Source organism: Kogia breviceps, chromosome 16, assembly GCF_026419965.1.
Source record: "Kogia breviceps isolate mKogBre1 chromosome 16, mKogBre1 haplotype 1, whole genome shotgun sequence".
NCBI lineage: Eukaryota > Metazoa > Chordata > Mammalia > Artiodactyla > Physeteridae > Kogia > Kogia breviceps.
This window is the reverse complement of record NC_081325.1, coordinates 24,878,762-24,896,724: the sequence shown is the minus strand read 5'-3', so window position 1 is coordinate 24,896,724 and position 17,963 is coordinate 24,878,762. Positions and strand designations below refer to the sequence as shown.

The following is a 17,963-nucleotide window of genomic DNA, read 5'->3' as shown; positions in this document are numbered from 1 at the left end:
TGCCCAGGGAAGGCCTCTCTGAGGAGGTGACATTCAGGTTGGAACTTAAAGAATGAGGAGGAGCTAGGCATGTAAACATCCAAGGAATAGAGATCCAGGTTGAAAGGGCACCACTCTGAAGCCCCTAGGCAAGAATGTTCTGGCGTGTTCTGGACCCAGAAAGGGGCCCATGTGTATGAATGAAAGTGAGGGAAAGTTGAAGGCACCAGCTAAGCCAGAGCCTTGGGCCATGTGTTAGGACTTTGCACTGAGAAGCCTGGAAAGGTTTCGACAGGGAAATGACAGGATAATTCCTGGGGCAGGTTGGAGAGGATTGGAGGTGCACGGGTGAGAAGTGGCATCAGAGGCTATGGAGAGAAGGGGGTACATGTGAGATACGTTTGGGGACTAGAATTGATTGAACTGGCTAATGAAGTGGCTGTGGGGGAGGTTTAGGAACCTCAATTCTGGAGGCAAATCTTTGGTGAAAACACTTTGTGATCATCTTTGAAAAAATTAATCATCCTGTCCACGACAGCAGCATTTTAATGCTTTGTGTACTTTTTTTTTTTTTTTTTTTTCTGTTTCTCAGCTCTGTCAACTGTCTAATTGAGACAGGACTTTAAAATTTTAATGGATCTTTATTCCTTTTTTATTCAGGTCACATTTCTAGGTTTTAATGAAGAAACAGATGCTGCTCATATACAGGTATGGTCGATTTATTGAACTGGAAAGGGCCCTGAGAGATTATGTGGAACATATTTTAAGAGCATGGAAAATTTGCCTTATTAGCCCCAAATTTACATTAAACTCTTCTGTTATCATTCCTATTTAAAGTTAAAAGATGACATTTTGAGATCAGTTTTTGAGTGTGCCTTGGACATTTTCACTTTTAGTGTTTTCACCAAGCGTTCTTGTTATGACAGAAAGCAGTTTTAGGTTAAGAGACCACAAAAGTCACTTATCTGAGAAGGTTGCAAACCGCAGGCTGACGTTTTCTCCATTCTGTCATAATGTAGAATGAAAGATTTGGTTTTTTATTTTGATGTTTTTATAATCTAACTTCAATAGTCATATTCTTATGTTTTTAATTGAGATAGAGTTCAATTTAAAAGATAAAATTTGTAAAAAGTTGTGATTAACCAGTGTAAAAATTTTAGCCTGTTGATTTAGGCAGGTATTTATAAAGGGACTGACAGTTGAGATTAGGATCAGCAAAGGAAAGCTTCACAGTTACGTGAAGAGGAGTTGAAGCTCGTGTAGATGTGGTAGGTGACTTTTTCTTAACCTCGTACCGTTTCTTAAAATTTGTGATTGCCATGCTTCCTTTTGTGGCAGTAAAGCATCTCCTAGTAGAAGAAGCAACAATGCATTATTTATAAAGATAATGCATATCAGGTGATGACGAATGAAAACTCTGCTGTGTGTCTTGTGCTCTTGCCTGAAAGAAATAGTTTAGACAGAAGGCGCAAGAGAAGATATAGTCCTGAGAACGTAAGGCTGAAAGAAGTAACCAAAATATTTCTTTCATACTCTACTTCCTCCTTAAGAATTACTGATAAAACCAGGAAAGTACTCTATGAAGGGTCAAAGATGTTAATAATTCTTTTAACTGGGCAAAACAGTTACATAAAAAGGGCAAATGAGAAGGAAAACAAAGGTATTTTCTTTTCCTTTACATCTCCATAAAATTTTCAGTAAAGTCTGATGAGAGGAAAGGCAGAAAAATAGACTTGGATTTTATAAATATGTAACTTAAGCTCCAAAGAAGTATATTCTATAGGGAAGAATCCCATTTGAAAAATTCCATGGTTAAACTTCAGGACTACAGGTTGACATTTGCAGCTAAAAACTATTAAATGCCTAAATGGTCATGGATGTGTGAGATAACCATGTAAAATTTTGTTGTAGCTTGGTATCTTTATGTTTAAAAGGCTACAGAAATAGTCATTTAAAAATATTTTAGTACATTTTATTTTTGAGTTTTTAAAAAATTGATTGTGGTCAGTAAACTGCGTATGTTAACTATTATTAAGTGGAAAATTTATTAACCAGTAGACCTTATGATTTTTTTATAAGGCCACATTATAGGGACTTTAACAAAAGTGTTATGCTACAGTGTTATTTATTGTCTTATTGCTTTAAATTAGGATTTGGCTGCAGTTTCTTTGGAACTCCCAGATCTTCTGAATTCACTGCACTTCTGCAGTCTAAGTGAAAATGAAATTATTTGTATGAAGGATATAAATAAATCATCAGATATAAACAATGGTCCTCTAAACCAGGTAACTTTTATATATTATTTCTAATGAGTTTTTGTTGGCAAATTTTACAGCGACATTTGATTTAGTGTATTAAACTTTTAAATGCTTGGGTGAAGTTTCTTTTTGTTTAATGCCATCTCAAGGAAATATGATTCATAAGAACTCAAGAAGCTTTGAAATCACTGAAGGGTAAAATAATTTTGGTCATAGCTTTAAATGAGATTTTCCATGTGTGAAGCTCTATAAGTGGTATGCAAGTATATATAAATTTTTTTCTAAAATTTGATTATTTCTGGATTTCTTGAACTGCTACCTGTGTGTAAGTCATAGGAATTTTTCCCTCTTATTTCCAGTTTCAAATTTGTGTAAATATTGTGCTGTATGTTTTAGAGAACATACTTTAACTCATTTTCTTGTTTAAAAAATTCCGTGTAAAATGGATATCTGAAGTTATGTTCTTTTTTTAATAAACAAAGATGTCATCATTTCTGAAAGGTCATTAGTTTTATGACATTGAGCTTTTAGTTCTTTATTAAGTGTTACTTTGTTGTTAATACCTCAAAGAAAAATGAATTGCATGTTTTCCCTCCTGAAAATTGAATTATTAGTATATTTAAAATTTGAATTACTTATTCCTTGAAGTATAAAATACCACTGTGTTTGTTATGAGATTTACAGATAAAAGTAGAACTGCTCTCCTTATTTCCTTAATTATATTTTTCATTTATATTTATTTTATTTGCTAGGATATAAGAGGTGATTAGCTATTTTATCTAATTTCTAGTTTTTTGAATAAGTCATTTGTCAATATTTACATTTTTAAAAATAATATGTGTGGAAAAAATCTGGTGACTTTTATTTTTAATCAAAGTTATAAACATTATTGTAAATTGAAATACTAGGGGAGTTTAGGTAAAAGGAGGGGACGATTCTTTTGTGATAGGAGAGAATGTGGTATCATACTAAAAGCTACAGGAAAATGGGATACAGAAAGACTAAGACCTGGTTCCTGGCCTTGAGCAGTTTACAGTGTAGTTGGTGAACTAGGTGAATGATTAAATAAGAAAAATCACAGGAATGTATAACAATACAGGAAAACGTAATTGTCAAAGGAATAGATAGCAAGTTCTGTAACATTTAAGGAGGTAGAATAGGTAGAATTTGAATACCTGGATAAGAGAAAGATGGGAGAAAAAGAGATTGAGAAGTGAGAAGTATTGTAGAGAAAGAATGAGGAAAAGAATTAAACATTACAAAACCGGGGAGCCTTTCAGGATGCATGTGTTTCTTTTCTTCTTCTTCTTTTTTTTTTAAAACGAGATCATGTTATTTCTAGGCTTCATTTCCAGGTAATATGTCTTATAAGTATAATATATTTTGAAATTAAAATTATTCTTATCATCTTTTATCTTTCCCAAGAGTCGTCTCCCTGGAATGCTTTGTGTCATGAGAGTATCATCTACATTACCAAGACTCAGAATTGATTTTATCTTTAGTCTCCTAAGTAAATATGCTATGGGTATAAAGTACACCCTGGACACATGTTTGCATCAGAAGTGCCAACTTGAGGCCACTAATGAAGATGATGATGATACAAACCAGTCAGTGTCTTCCATCGAGGATGACTTTGTCACTGCCTTTGAGCACTTAGAGGAGGAAGAGGCTTCAAAGCCATATAATGATGGTTTGTTCTTTACTAGATTTTTATCTTGAAATAGAGAATTAAGGTGTAAAGTTCAGTTTTAAAAGTTTTAAGGCAGACTTGTTCAGTTGAAATTTATTTTGAAATTTGATCAAGTTTAAGCATCTAAATATTTTTTTCTGAGTAATTAATTTCCTTGTGATTTTAAGTTCATTGTTATCTGGTTTTTAGTTTTGTTCTTTCTCTTCTTATTTAGGTAGTACTGTTCAAGTACTGTTTCCCTTATTACATTAAGTGTTTAGAACATGCCTAAGTTCAGATTTGAGCAGACTTAGCTGGCAGAGTCACCTAAAAATTAGTGTTTCTAACATGCGACAGTGTGCTACGCATTCTGTAGACCAGGTATTCCCAGATGTGGGGTAAAATAAGGCATGTGCTTGCTTTTAAGTATGATTTGGGATGAATCTGTTAAACAACATAGTGTAGAAGACACAGTACAAATATTTCATGCTTCAAGTCTACTTATTCCCTTTGATTTAAATTAATTTAAAAATTCTGTTCAAGGATAATCATTTTATTCTTTTCCTGTAGGGATAAACATTACTGCACTAAGGAACCAGTGTGATGCTGCTTCACAGACTATTTCTGGTCAACGTTTAGAAACCCATGATTTCAGGGTTCTGGTTGGCTCTGGGTGGCAGAAGTCATTGGCTAAACCTTCTGCTTCTTTAATAAGTATTCTGGGACATAAAGAACTGCCTTCTGTGAAAGCTTCAGTCACGACATCCATTTCTGAGCCTTGGGTCCAAAGGAGTTTCTATAGGTCCTCTACGGCTTCAGATAAAGATAGTGATGCTGATGTACAGAAACAGTTGTTCTCCTCTTCTCCTGCCTGCTCGTCTGAATCAGAATGCTCAAGTCCAAGTCCTGTTATTTTCTTGGATGAAGAGGGATATCAAAAAAGTTTAAAAGCAAAACTTGAGTTACCTAAAATTCCTGTGATGAAAGATGATATTGAGGATTCAGACTCAGAAGTAAGTGAGTTTTTCGATAGTTTTGATCAGTTTGATGAACTAGAACAAACTTCGGAGTCCGCTTGTCCATTTCTAAAAGATCCTGCCATAGGGAAGCTGTCACCAAAAAAAGGGCACAAACATGAAAAACTGTGTTCTGTAACCACTACTATGAATCCTCAAAAATTCAAGTTTGATCGTCCAGCTCTCCCAGCTAATGTTAGGAAGCCAACTCCTCGTAAACCAGAATCCCCTTACAGTAACCTGGGTGATGCTCCAGATTCTCCCCGCCCAGTGAGGGCATCAGGGGAAGACAGTGGTTTGTTTAGCCCTGTTCGATCCTCTGCTTTTAGTCCTCTTGGAGGCTGTACTCCTGCTGAATGTTTTTGCCAAACAGATATTGGTGAAGATAGGATTCATGAAAATCATGATTCTGTTTATTATACCTATGAAGATTATGCAGATAGCCTTTCATGTGAAGTACTGGGCTCGGTTCTTTACACCCAACATACAAATGCAACATCCAACATTAATAGTATTAAAAAGGGAGAAAATAAAATGGTAGCTCTTCAGTGTGGAATCCTTGATCAAAAAAGTAAATCTAAAAATAAATCCTCAATGATTAAGGATAGCATTCAGAAGTTTGCAGCAGATCTTGTGGAGAAGAGTTTTGGCAGTGCATTTAAAGACTTACAGAAAGGAGTCTTTTCATGTACCAGTGCTTTGTGCCAATTAGCCATCAAATTGACATCATCCGTTTTTCAGATGGCATTTAATGAACTGAGAAGGCAGCGTGCGTTTTCATTGAAAGAACGTGCCATTAGTGGCCTGGCTAATTTTTTGGTGAGTGAAGCTTTCGCAAATGCTCTAAAAGATTTACAGTATGTAAAGAAGCAGATCTTTACAAACACTGTTGCTAGGTTTGCTGCAGATCTTGCCGAAGAACTTGTTTTTGAAGGCATCATGGAAGTGTGTCAGTTTTCGTATCCTCCAACACCTGCGTCTCCACAGCGTCCGTCATTTGACTATGAAGACAAAGTAGTGAAGTCCTATGCAAAAGATTTGTCTGAATCTGTAATACAGGAAGCGTTCATTGAGCTGTCTCAAGTTGACGTGACCTTCACAACAAAGGCAGCAGTTAGTGTTTCCACAGATAACATTAAGTATGTGAGTGCAGAAAATGTAGTGCCACCGACACAGACTTCTACATTTTTCCCTACTTTTAATGGTCAAACAATTATGGTGACAAAACCAATACAGGAATATAAAAAGGAATACACAGTACAACAGGCCTTGTTTTGTACTTCTGGAGTTGTTACTTCTATACCAGTGCCCTTGGCAGGAAGTGCCCTTCTCCCGTATCATATTTCATCTAATATGTATCAGGCAAAGTCTCATCCATCATCTGATGATAGTAATTTGAATGGTGGTTCTACCCAAGCAGGGGTTGCCACAAAAAACAAAGAAGAGGTGGCTTGTCTCAGGAATATTTGTTTACCTTCAGAACACCATCCGGGTAACCAGAATGATGTTAAACCAACTAATGATGATGTTGAAATGGAAAGCTCTTCAAAAGTAACGAGTGATCCTGTGATTATTAGCAATTTTTCTGTGGCAGTGGTGCATACAATAGTAAATGAAACTTTAGATTCAGTGACGTCATTCAGAGTTACAAAAACAATGGATAAACACAAAGATTGGTTAACTAAAACGGTAAAGGGAAAAACCCCTCCTTTTCATTGTGATCAAGCAACACTGCAACAGAGTGAGGATGACAAGAAGGACATGTTTGCTGATCGATTATCTAAATCTATTGTTAAACATTCCATAGACAAAAGCAAATCAGTGATACCAAATGTAGATAAAAATGTACTCCACAAGGAGGACTTGCCTGTTCCTGGAGTTGAGTCATGGTTGACTTCGGAAAAGTTCCCCAAGTTTCTTGAAGCTCAAGATCATTTAACTCACTGTTCACTTTCAGAAAGAAAGGATTGTGTTCTGGAATGTAAAGGTTATAAGGCTCATGGATTTTCTTTAGAGACACTACCACCTTGTCCAGCTGCAGCAGGTCAGAAACCCGATTTGAAGGAAATTGCTAAGGACAAATCTGTGAAAAAGCATAGTTTGAATGATACAGCATTTGAGCCCTTGCCTTTTGGGCAGGAGAACCCTTTTGCCCATTCACATAGTTTCTCATCCCCAGTGCTCACATGTGCAGATGGTTTGCATGTGGAAGATAAACAGAAAATCAGAGATGGGAATGTGATACCTGATACTCCTCCATCAACTCCTCTAGTCCCATCCCAGGCTGCTTCTGAATGGGATATCAAGAAGTTAACCAAAAAGCTCAAGGGGGAATTAGCAAAAGAATTTGCACCTGCCACACCACCTTCTACACCTCACAACTCGTCTGTCGGCAGTTTGTCTGAAAATGAACAAAATACTATAGAAAAAGAAGAGTTCATGTTGAAACTCATGAGATCTCTCTCAGAAGAAGTTGAAAGTAGTGAAGATGAGGAGCAGCCAGAAGTGGACGTGAAGTCAGAGCCCTCAGGGAAGAAAGTTCAGTTTGCAGATGCGTTAGCAATACACATTATTTCTCTTGCAACCGAAATGGCAGCTTCCCATTTGGATAATAAAATAATTCAAGAACCCAAGGTTAAAAGCCCTTGCTTAAATGTGCAAAGTCAAAGGAGCGTATCACCTACTTTTTTAAATTGCTTAGATGAAAACTTACAAACATTATGCAATTTTGCAGGTGATATGGCAGCGGAAGTCATTACAGAAGCTGAAAAAATAGCAAAAGTTAGAAGTTGTATGCTTTTCAGGAAGAAGAGGAACAGTTATGTTGATAGTGACCAAGATTATAGATCAGAAGAGAAGACGGATGTAGAGGCTGTAGCACACCCAGGAGAAGTAGATTCGTTTATTCTTTCATTACCACCAAGTTCTTGTCTGTCAGGTCTGACATACAAGTATCCCAGCTGTGAAAGTGTGACAGATGAGTACGCAGGTCACATTATCCAAATACTAAAACAGGAAGGTGGCGATAGTGAGTTGTTAATGGACCAGTATGCCAATAGACTTGCTTATCGGTCTGTTAAGTCAGGATTACAGGAAGCATCTAAGACAGCCAAAATGAAGTGCAACTCAAAAACGTTCCCTGTGCAAAGCTCACAGGTGAAAACCAATGATGAACTGTTACTATTCTTAAGTAAAGAACACCAGCAAGGAGTAGATAAAAAAAGACAAAGTAAAATAAGTGGAGGTTACCTTCATAAAAGCCCGACTTGTGAATGGACGCGGGATACATGCAGAAATGAGTGCTTGGAACTGTATAGTTTTTCAACCTCTCTCGCTCACAACATTACAAGAGATGTTAAAAAAGAGCTGACGGCATCTACAGTTGGCTTGTCAAAATCCTTAACAGATTCTTGCCTTTATGAAAAAAACGGATGCGACGAAGATGCCGAGTCTCACTTCGAGCCAGAATTTCCCGCATCTCTTCAGCCTTCCTCACAAAATCACAGATTTTCCCACAGTACGGGCAGCTTGAGTGGGTGTGGTTATGGAGAGACAGTTGTTCAAGCTATAGAACAGTACGCTAACAAAGTAGTGGATGATGCTTTAGAGCTGAGTTCAGGATCTGCAGGCTTCCACGTGTCTGAGACCACAAAAGCGGCTGATAGGGTCACTTATGCAGAAAAGTTGTCACCTCTGGTAAGTCAGGCTTGCAGGTATTGTGACCGTAAAGAGCTCCATGACTGCACTGGAAATTCATGCCCACGCTTTCCCAGACCAGATTCACTTGCTAGTAGTAAGCCAGTTTCTAATTCAAAATTTAGCAGCATCTACCAGAAATCTAGAATTTTTCATCTCGATGTCCCTCAAATTCACATTGATCTTGATAAGAAGACAGTGCTTGCTGAGAAGATAGTTGCAGAAGCGATTGAAAAGGCAGAGAGAGAGCTGAGCAGTACCAGTTTGGCAGCTGATAGTGGGATCGGACAGGACGGTGTCATCTTTGCTGAAAGCCTCACTACTGAGATAATGACGTCAGCGATGAGGAATGTTGGTCAGGCTGTTAGCAGGTAAGTTTCCGATTTCCTTCGGGTCTTAAGGTGAAGGGAAAAGTTAACTTGATCATTTGTGTCTTAGGTCCTGTTCAGCAAGATATGATTATTTTTAATCCTAAATTAAGAAAAAATATTACCTATTACATTTGTGTATTGTTTTATAGCCTGCCTGTTACTTTCATAGACACTGTCTCATTATCCCACAACAGCCCTTTGAGGGAAGGAACGTATGAACCGTTTACTGAGCTGGAAGGTGTGGCTTAGCGTGGATAATCACCTTTTGCCCAAGTTTACAAAGCTGTGCAGTAGGTAATGCTGAATCAAAGAAACAGCTGGAGAGTTTTGTACCGCAAAATTGAGTATCACCATGTTAATGTACTACTCTGAGATTAAATTTTTATTTCTATTCACAAAGGTAAGTTTTCTTAAAAAGAGTGTAATTTAACCAAACTGCTCTGAAAAAAGCAAAAGTTCTCCAAATACTTCCACTCCTGCCATCACTCCTCTTGATAGGCCACTGTCTAAGGGGACAGTTCTTTCTGATGGTCCTGCAGTGTTCTGCATTTCAGTAACCGTGTCTTGTGCTCAGCGATACTAACGCCTTAGTTAAAATATTCACTTTTAACCTTCTTTCTCCCTGGGAAAACATCAGGACCAGCTTGTGTTATTAGTTTGTAGGATTATTTTTGTTAGTTTCACAGAAAAAGAAAATTTGAGTTGAGGAGGAATTTAACTAAGCCACATGATAATGCCGGATATTTTAGTAGCTTTTGTCAAAGCCATGACAAGCACTGCCTCTTTTCTTGGTCATCTTAAAATAGGGAGATACAGGGAGTTAGTGCTGGGGGTGGCAGTGGGCAGCAGCCGGTGGGGGTGAGGTTCAGTTTTCAGTAGGTAGCAGGGAAGCGGCTCTGACATAGTAACATTTGAACAAAGAGCCAAAGGTGGAGAGAGAATAAGGTAAGTGGGAATCAGGTGGAAACAGGGTTCCAGGCAAAGGAGTGGGACTGTGCATGTTGGGGAAGCAGCAGAGAAGCTTGCTTGTGTGGCTAAAGCAAGGGAGCCGGGGAGAGTAGGAGACCAGTGGAGGTTGTGAGAGGTTGCCACACCTGATGTATGTTATAAGGATTTGGACTCTTATTTTGATTGATGTGAAGCCACTAGAAGATTTTGACCAGAAGACCAGCATTTTCCCTCTTCCTGTTTAAAAATGTGGGACAAGATAGGGGTATGGGGTTAAGAGATACGAACTACTATGTGTAAAATAAGCAACAAGGATAAATTGTACAGCACAGGGAAACAAATATAGCCATTATTTTGTAAAAGCTTTCAGTGGAGTGTAATCTATAAAAATATTGAATCACTATGTTGTACACCTGAAACTAATTTAATATTGTAAATCAACTATACTTCAATAAAAAATTAAAATATCACTTTAAACTGTTACTCCAGAATAAAATGTAAAAGGGACAAATACAGTAATTGAACAGTGAATGACATTTCTTGTGAAGATGGACTAAAAATATAAATGTCTTTTCATTGAGAAAAAATGAGAGAGGTTATAATCCAAGCTCAAAATCTTGAAGAGATTTGGCTAGTTTGATTATAGGCTTGACAGTACTGGAATTCCTTGAACTACTTTTTTTTGTTCTTAAATTAAGCCAGAAAAGGGGTAATTTTTGGTACAAATAAAATATTCTCTTACAAAAACTTAGGAACTTGTGCTCCTTCATAGAGGTCCCAGTTGAAAATATGAACTGCTTTAAAGAGAATTTAAATAAATGGTGCACTTGGGATGGATCCATAATAGGTGAACGAAGTGAGTTAGGGATGTTGTGTAGGTGCCTCAGCTAACTTTGCAGTTAGTGTGCTCTCCTGCCAAGTCTCTTTATTAGCAGACACAAAGCAAGGGTTAGATGGACCACTGGTCTAGCTCTGAATATCACTTCTTGTTTTTGTCATCTTTATAATCAAATGGATAGTCCTATAATTCAGAATCTGATGCTTTTGGACTTTCTTTCTTCCTTCCTTTTTTTCCAGCCCCAAAGAAGTAGAAGACTTGCAGTCAACTGAGTCTTTTGGTAGCCAGCAGATGAATCTCAGTATTGGTGATGACAGCACTGGTAGCTGGTCCAATTTAAGTTTTGAAGATGAACACCAGGATGAAAGCAGTAGTTTTCATCATCTAAGTGAAAGGTGACTATGATTTTGCATGTAATTGCATAGTTCAGGTACTCAGACCTCAGAAGTAAGCTATAAATTTACATTGAGTTTGATTTTAAAATTCTGAATTTGAAAATCTGTTATTTTCAAAGTATATTTTATTGTTTACAATATATTTCTAATAGTTTTGACATTTATTAAATAACAATAACTAGCTGCGCTAATTTTCTCTGAATGTGCCAATAGTTGATTTGAAAAATACTTCATACATTTGATTCTATACTCTTTAAGCTTTACTTGGACTTCTCATGAATTTTTGAGGAAAACATTTTCTTTCTCACTTTAAAGAGGGTACTTTTTTTTTTCTCTAAAGGATAGGAAAAAGAACAGTTATCTGTTAAAGGCATCAAAATGGCCCTGTAATTTTCTTGACATGGTAGTATCATCTTTTGGGGGGAAGGATTCCTTACTTGTCCTTTCAGGAACACTGTAAGTTGAGCAATTTATACTTGGATGACTGAAAGTACATAAACTCATTATAAAAACATGGTTTTGTACAGCAGAAGTCACTTCATATATCATTTTCTCAGTTAACTTTGTTCATTAAAATAGTTTCGGAATATTTTATTAATTGTGATAACAGTTGTTTCTTATAGTCTTAACTCTGTAAAGGCCTAAATGGCTTTTCACCTGTTAGAACACATCATCTCAGAGTATTTTGTTTGATGCTTGGATTAACCAGTAAGTATTATTATTTTTATAAAGTATCTATTTTGTCATAATTTCTTAAAATGTGATGTAAACCCACCAGTATTTTACAAAATCTAAATCCAAAAAGGCAGTCTTTAAAACTGGTAGCAGGAAGTGGGGGTAATATCACAGATCATCATTTGGCCCTTCTCATAACTTCAGAGTAGAATATTAAACCCTTAAATTCTTCTCTCATCTTTGAGAAGCAGGCTTCTAGAATTTCAGTTGGGGGTTGGCATTGTTGCTTACAGAATCCTGGTGTTAAAGTGGGAGAACAAGGGTTAGAGGCTAGTGGCATTAAGAGGACTGTAGCTGGTTGAATGACTTGATATGGAATGTTATCTAATTTGATGAGAAGAGGGAGGCGCCTACCAAGGTCTGTCCTTGGTTCTTTCTCTTCAGCATTATTTTATTAGTGATGTAGAACACTTAATATTTGTGAGTGACTCAAAACAAAGATGAAAAGGTAATCCCATTAACAGGACCAAGGTTCAGAAAGACCAAATCAGGCTGAGGAGGCTAAACTAATAATGTTTAACATAGGTAAATGCATTTAGGTTCAGAAAATTAATTATTTGAATTCAGGATGGGGAAAACCTGACTTGATAGGCTTTTGTCAGAAAAACACCTGTGGTTTTAATTGACTATAGAATTAAGAACTAATGATGCTGTGTGGCCTTAAGATTCAGGCACAAAGAAAAACTTAGTGGGGCTCATCCAGGGTTGGTGGTGTGCTTGCCTTCCAGAGATTAAGATTCCCTGGGTCATTGGAGGGTCCCAAGATTCTGCAGGCTTGATAAGTACCTCAGATTATTTTAAAGCAAGTGATTTAGAGACCACACTTAAGATTCAGAGACCACACTTAAGATACATGGCTTTAGTGTGGAAATGGGTAAGAATTTTAATTTTGTAGTTTTTTTCTGTGCTTAGATAATCATTCTATTAATAGAAGTAAATACGGTGTTTGAGATCATTAATTTTCTCTTTCTCTTCAGCTCACAGCTGTCTGTCCATTCTGCATTTCCATATTTTCTCATTTTTGGTTTGTCTGGCAACAGACTACATGGGCAAAAAGCCTGGTTGGTTTAATGGTTTTATAATAGATCTATATTTGTTTGAACATAATGTCGAAAAGACACTGATCAGTTTTAACTTTTATTCTGTAATGCATTATGGTTTGTGAGAGTTTGATAGTGCTAGAGTTAATATGGATATGTTAATTATTGAGATGGCCTGGAAACTATTTAGAACTTTTAAATAATCATCCCCTTTTTTGGTAACCTTGTCAACATTTACTGATGCATGAAAGATGATTTTATGTTAATTCATTTTTTAGAACCAAAATTTTGGTTTGTGTGAATATTAATTTTTATAATTGTCTAGCCTAATACAGGGAAATATAGCTGCTTATCACTGCAAACTAATGTGTGCTTACTAATTATTTTAATGATTAGAATTTTTAAATTGCATGTTTAGATTTTAATCTGAAAAACTGAATTTAGTTTTGTTTCTGAACGCGGTTGCTTTTTGTGTTGTATCGCTTTGCCGCACTTGTAGAATGTAGTTGCTTTCTTCTTTTGATTAGGTAGCGTGAGAAGGTGTCTCTGTGTGGCATCAGTGACTGGCTGATCAGACAAGTGTAATGCTTGATTAGACCTTGGTTATTCAATATTCTGAAGAAAATGTATATTGCTTGCCACCTACTGAATTATACATAATTAATGAAATGAAGGTAATTGACATAATAAGAGTATTTTAAAATCAGGAGACAGCTTTTCTCCCAGTAGTTAGAAAAGGTCTGTTTGGGACTGTGTTTTTGTGTCTGCCATCCCATCCCTTTCCCCATCCTCCACCACCACCCTGGCCCATCACTGTTTGCACTGTCTAAAGACTTGAGAGAATGTTAACCTGTGGTTTTTTTTGTTTTTAAACTTTATCCAAACTGAAGAGCATTGGCTTTCTACAAATTATATCCTAAGCTTTGCCATAGACAGTAATTTCATTGTGAAACTTCTTAGTTCATGCATTCATTTACTGTCCTAAAAGTCATTGTCTTAATCTGTAAAATAAATACACATTTAGAATAATTTTCATGAACTTTTGAAGACAAGTAAGAAAACTCCCAAATCTCTGAAGCTGTCAAATACCTTGTACAGTAGCAGCGATGGCCTTTACATAACTCCACAGATGCTGCACCCACTGTTGCAGCTTCAGAACGTCCGCAGTTACCACCGACGCATGCTGTTCCAAGGAAAACCAGGGTCGTCTTTACCATTCATTTGCTAGTTCAGCTCTGTTCTTTTCTTCCTCTGGCAGTAATGGTAACAGCAGTAGCTGGAGCAGTCTTGCTTTAGAAGGAGATTTGTATGAGGACAATTTATCCTTTCCAACATCAGACAGGTTGGTCCAGTCCAGAAACCTAAACACTGATGAGTCTTTCGCCACTAATGCATGATGTCATATTCTTAAAAAACGTGGGTTACAGTGCCAATGTGTATCAGCCTGCTTTTCTCCTGTATTTTGACACGATTCTACTTGATAAATTTACATCTAATGAAAAAATTCAACTATGCTAGGATGTGACTGACATCTAATTGCAAAATGTGTCAATTCTATGCATGTGTTGCACTGCTTGCTATTTTTCATCCTACCAATTACTGTTTCATTAAAAAGAGCTTGCTTCCTACAGGATTTCTGTTGTTTTGTTTTGGTTTTTTGTTTTTCTATGCAGTTTTAGTTATAAGAAATGTATAGAAGAAAATGTGTTTTTACTGTGTTAAAAAAATATACAGATGGCATCAGCAGAAGCATTAATAAATAATTATTCATGGCATTCTGCAATATTCAGATGCTATGTTATCTAAAACCAAATTATTTTAAATTAAATTTTGTTATATAATTACTTGACACGGTATAGATGGTCAGGTAGAACTTCTCAGTTACTGATAACTTACTTTTAGGCATCATTTGCAATTGAGATTTTTAACATGAAATGGTGTGAGAAGCAAAGCTTCCTTTTAATTGTCATTTCTCCCCTTTTAAAATACCATATGTCATATTGTATCATTCATTTTTTACCACGTTTTAAGAATTGGCTTTAGTACCATTATTAATTAAAGCTTTTTTTTTTAAACTGCTTCTGCTACTTCATTCGATAAGTGATGGGCCAGATGATAAAGATGAAGAGCATGAGGATGATGTAGAAGGTAACTAACTGACAATTTGTTTTTTCAAAGTGTTTGCATGTTTTTTTTATAAGGTTCTTTAGAAAAGTCTTTAATGTTTGTGTTTGTACATTTAAATCAGAGAGGTGCTGGGTTGTTACAAATCAGGGTTTTTACATTACAAACCAGGGTATTCTTTTTTGTTTTGTTTAAATTCATTGATTTATTTGCTATAAGATTTTACTAGACTTGGAATATTAAGCAGTACAGACATACAAAAATAAAAGACATTTATAATAACCTATACGAAGTCAGATTAAATGGGAAATACTAACTGAAGACTTTTAATAATAACTGAGAAAAAATCATTTTACATTTCACAATGGTATTTTTTCCCTTCCCTTTTGGTTATTAATGTGTTTTGGGATCCCTTCAATACAATATTATTCATTTAAACTATTGAGTGTAACTTGAAATAATATTTGTTAGAACAAACTTTGATTTATTTTTAAATTGTTTTCCATTAAAATTATAAAAATTGGTAACTAGAGTAGACCCAAGAGAAATTCTTGTCCAAATTTCTTATTGTACAGATAATAAAATAAAGGAATTGAAAGATGAAGAAATATTCCAAATCAAGGTATTCTTGACTAAGCTAACCAGTGTCATATCCTTTGCTGAGCAGTTTGTGTTATTTGATTGCTAAACTAAGGAAGTACTCATCAGTGTAAAGATCAAACTACTTTAAAAGAATTATTCAATTATTTGAGAGAGAAATTCATGGTAATCTCTTCATATAATTATCTTTTTCAAAATATAAAATTCTTAGGAGATATACTTTATTATCATATCACATGTCAGTTTGTTTTGTTGTCAGCCTTACATAAATCAATAAGTAAAAATAAAAAAGATATTTTAAAATCGATTCTTCCTTCCCTCAATTCCAGTCTTACACTCACACATATATTTGAAGAAAATATTCGTTTCTTCCTTTAATGAACATGGTTGCAAAGATATAAATACTAGATACCATTGGTCACAGGCTGTTTAGTATTTTTTTTGTAACTAGGAATAAACTGGGAGGTTAATTGTTATGTAGATATGTCATTACTCGGCTTTAGAGATTATAGTCATCTCTCATATAGAAAATTGTATCTAACTTTCAAATTTGTTAAATTAGAAATTGGTAAATTAGGAGATGGATTGATATATATTTATAAATGATTCAAAATTATGGAAATCCTAAGGCAACAAACTTCATTTTTTTTGTTATTGTTTGTAATTGAAGGATGTCAGTTCTTTCTCTTTTCACTAGGGTTGAGTAACCTCTCCAAAGACAAGTCACTCTTAGGCCAGGCAACCAGGAACCCTGAACTGAGAAGTCCAGTGGTACAGAGAACATTTCAACCCCATGACCTCTGCAGAATTTACAGAATGGCCCAAAGACTATGTCTGGTACCATCGTCTACCAGACGCATTTTTGACTGAAAGTCAGAGGGAAGAGAGGAGGGAAATGATAATACATTTATGTTAAGAGAATAGTGTGGACCAATTTTTTTAAATGAAAAATTTTAGGGGTCATTATGAATCCTAAAAATGATTAGTAGTGGTCTAGAATGCCCTGCAAACTGTAAAAAAAGAATCAGGGACATTCACCAACAAATGTCCATTACTGGTGCAAATTGGTGCCATGTCTGCTAGCATGCCCCACTGCTGGCCTCTTGTGTGGGAGGCCCACCACTTAGCAGCAGTGTTAAACACACGATATTGGTCCACGGGCATTAGTTTTATAGTCAACAGGGATTCATCGTCTTTATGTTGAAATCATAATTTTCATTAAAAAATAAACTTGAGAACAGTGCCTTATTTATAATAGGGGTGTACCAGAAAATTCCCTGGTTTAGCTTTTGGGAGGTAAGTGGTTGCATATGACTTTTTTTTTTTTTTTTTTTTCGTATTTTGCCTAAAGAGTGATGTGATAAAGAGCATGGAGCCAGACTGCCTGTGTTTATTTCCTCGCTCAGCCATTTCTGGCTGTGAGACTCTGGATCTCTCTCTGCCTCAGATTCCTCACCTGTAAAATAAGATGATAGCAGTTCCCTCCTCACAGGGTGCTTGTGAGGATTAAAGGAGTTTGTATATGTAAAGAGATTAAAACAATACTTAGGATGTAATTATGTGCAATACAAGTGTTCACTGCTGCTGCTATTTCTCTTAGTTCAGAAAGCTTTCTTAAAGTCCATTTAATATACTTGTTTGAGTGTTTTATTTGTGTTTTATATTTTGATTGTAATTGTAGCATTTTAGTTTTATTTTGTTTTTCAGCTTTACCTATAGATTATATTTTGACACAAATTATGGCATTTGTGAATTGGCTCTTGAATTCAATACCTCAGGGTTTTGCATTTGTGCTGTTACAAATGATCAAAGCTGTTCCTTTGTTTTAGCATTATTTTGCCTTTTCAAAGTAATGCTTTAGTTGATATTATGGTACAGTTAAGAAAAGATGAATTTTTTTCCAGAATTCCTTGGAATCTTAAGAAATGCAAAATGCTTATATGTCCTTGGAAAGCAGAGCACTGAGAGTTGAATTGATGAGTTTCACTTCATATCATTTCAATTTAAATATTTAGGTTCAGAGCAAGACGAAAATACTCTGCTAATTACGAATGTTGACACGGAGCCATGCACAGTAGACCCCCAGCTAAGGATTATTCTTCAGTGGCTCGTGGCTTCTGAGGCCGAAGTTGCAGAACTTTATTTTCATGACTCTGCAAAGAAGGAGTTTATACAAGTAAGTACCTACCTTATAGGTGGTTGTGAGGACACGGTATATGATGTTCTATGTCACATGGTTGATAGAAAGTGGGTAAATGCTCAGGTAATAGAGTCCAGTGGTTGGGCTCAGGTAT

General features: G+C 35.9%; 1 protein-coding gene across 7 annotated transcripts in view; it reads left to right on the top strand.

The window, feature by feature from the left end:
- The window catches only part of AKAP11 (A-kinase anchoring protein 11), a 49,160-nt gene that overhangs the window by 19,826 nt on the left and 11,371 nt on the right, over positions 1–17,963 (top strand). For 4 of the 7 annotated variants that reach the window (XR_010837106.1, XM_059041717.2, XM_059041716.2 and 1 more), the window contains exons 4-11: positions 640–687; positions 2,130–2,264; positions 3,663–3,927; positions 4,477–8,989; positions 11,015–11,170; positions 14,204–14,287; positions 15,047–15,093; positions 17,685–17,845. Coding sequence is in view for 5 of the 7 variants with exons in the window: in XM_059041717.2 (XP_058897700.1) it covers positions 640–687; positions 2,130–2,264; positions 3,663–3,927; positions 4,477–8,989; positions 11,015–11,170; positions 14,204–14,287; positions 15,047–15,093; positions 17,685–17,845 (5,409 nt within the window). In the remaining 2 variants the exon portion in view is untranslated. The remainder of the gene's footprint in view (positions 1–639; positions 688–2,129; positions 2,265–3,662; positions 3,928–4,476; positions 8,990–11,014; positions 11,171–14,203; positions 14,288–15,046; positions 15,094–17,684; positions 17,846–17,963) is intronic. The other 3 variants (XR_010837107.1, XM_067016156.1, XM_059041715.2) reach the window with 1 other exon arrangement.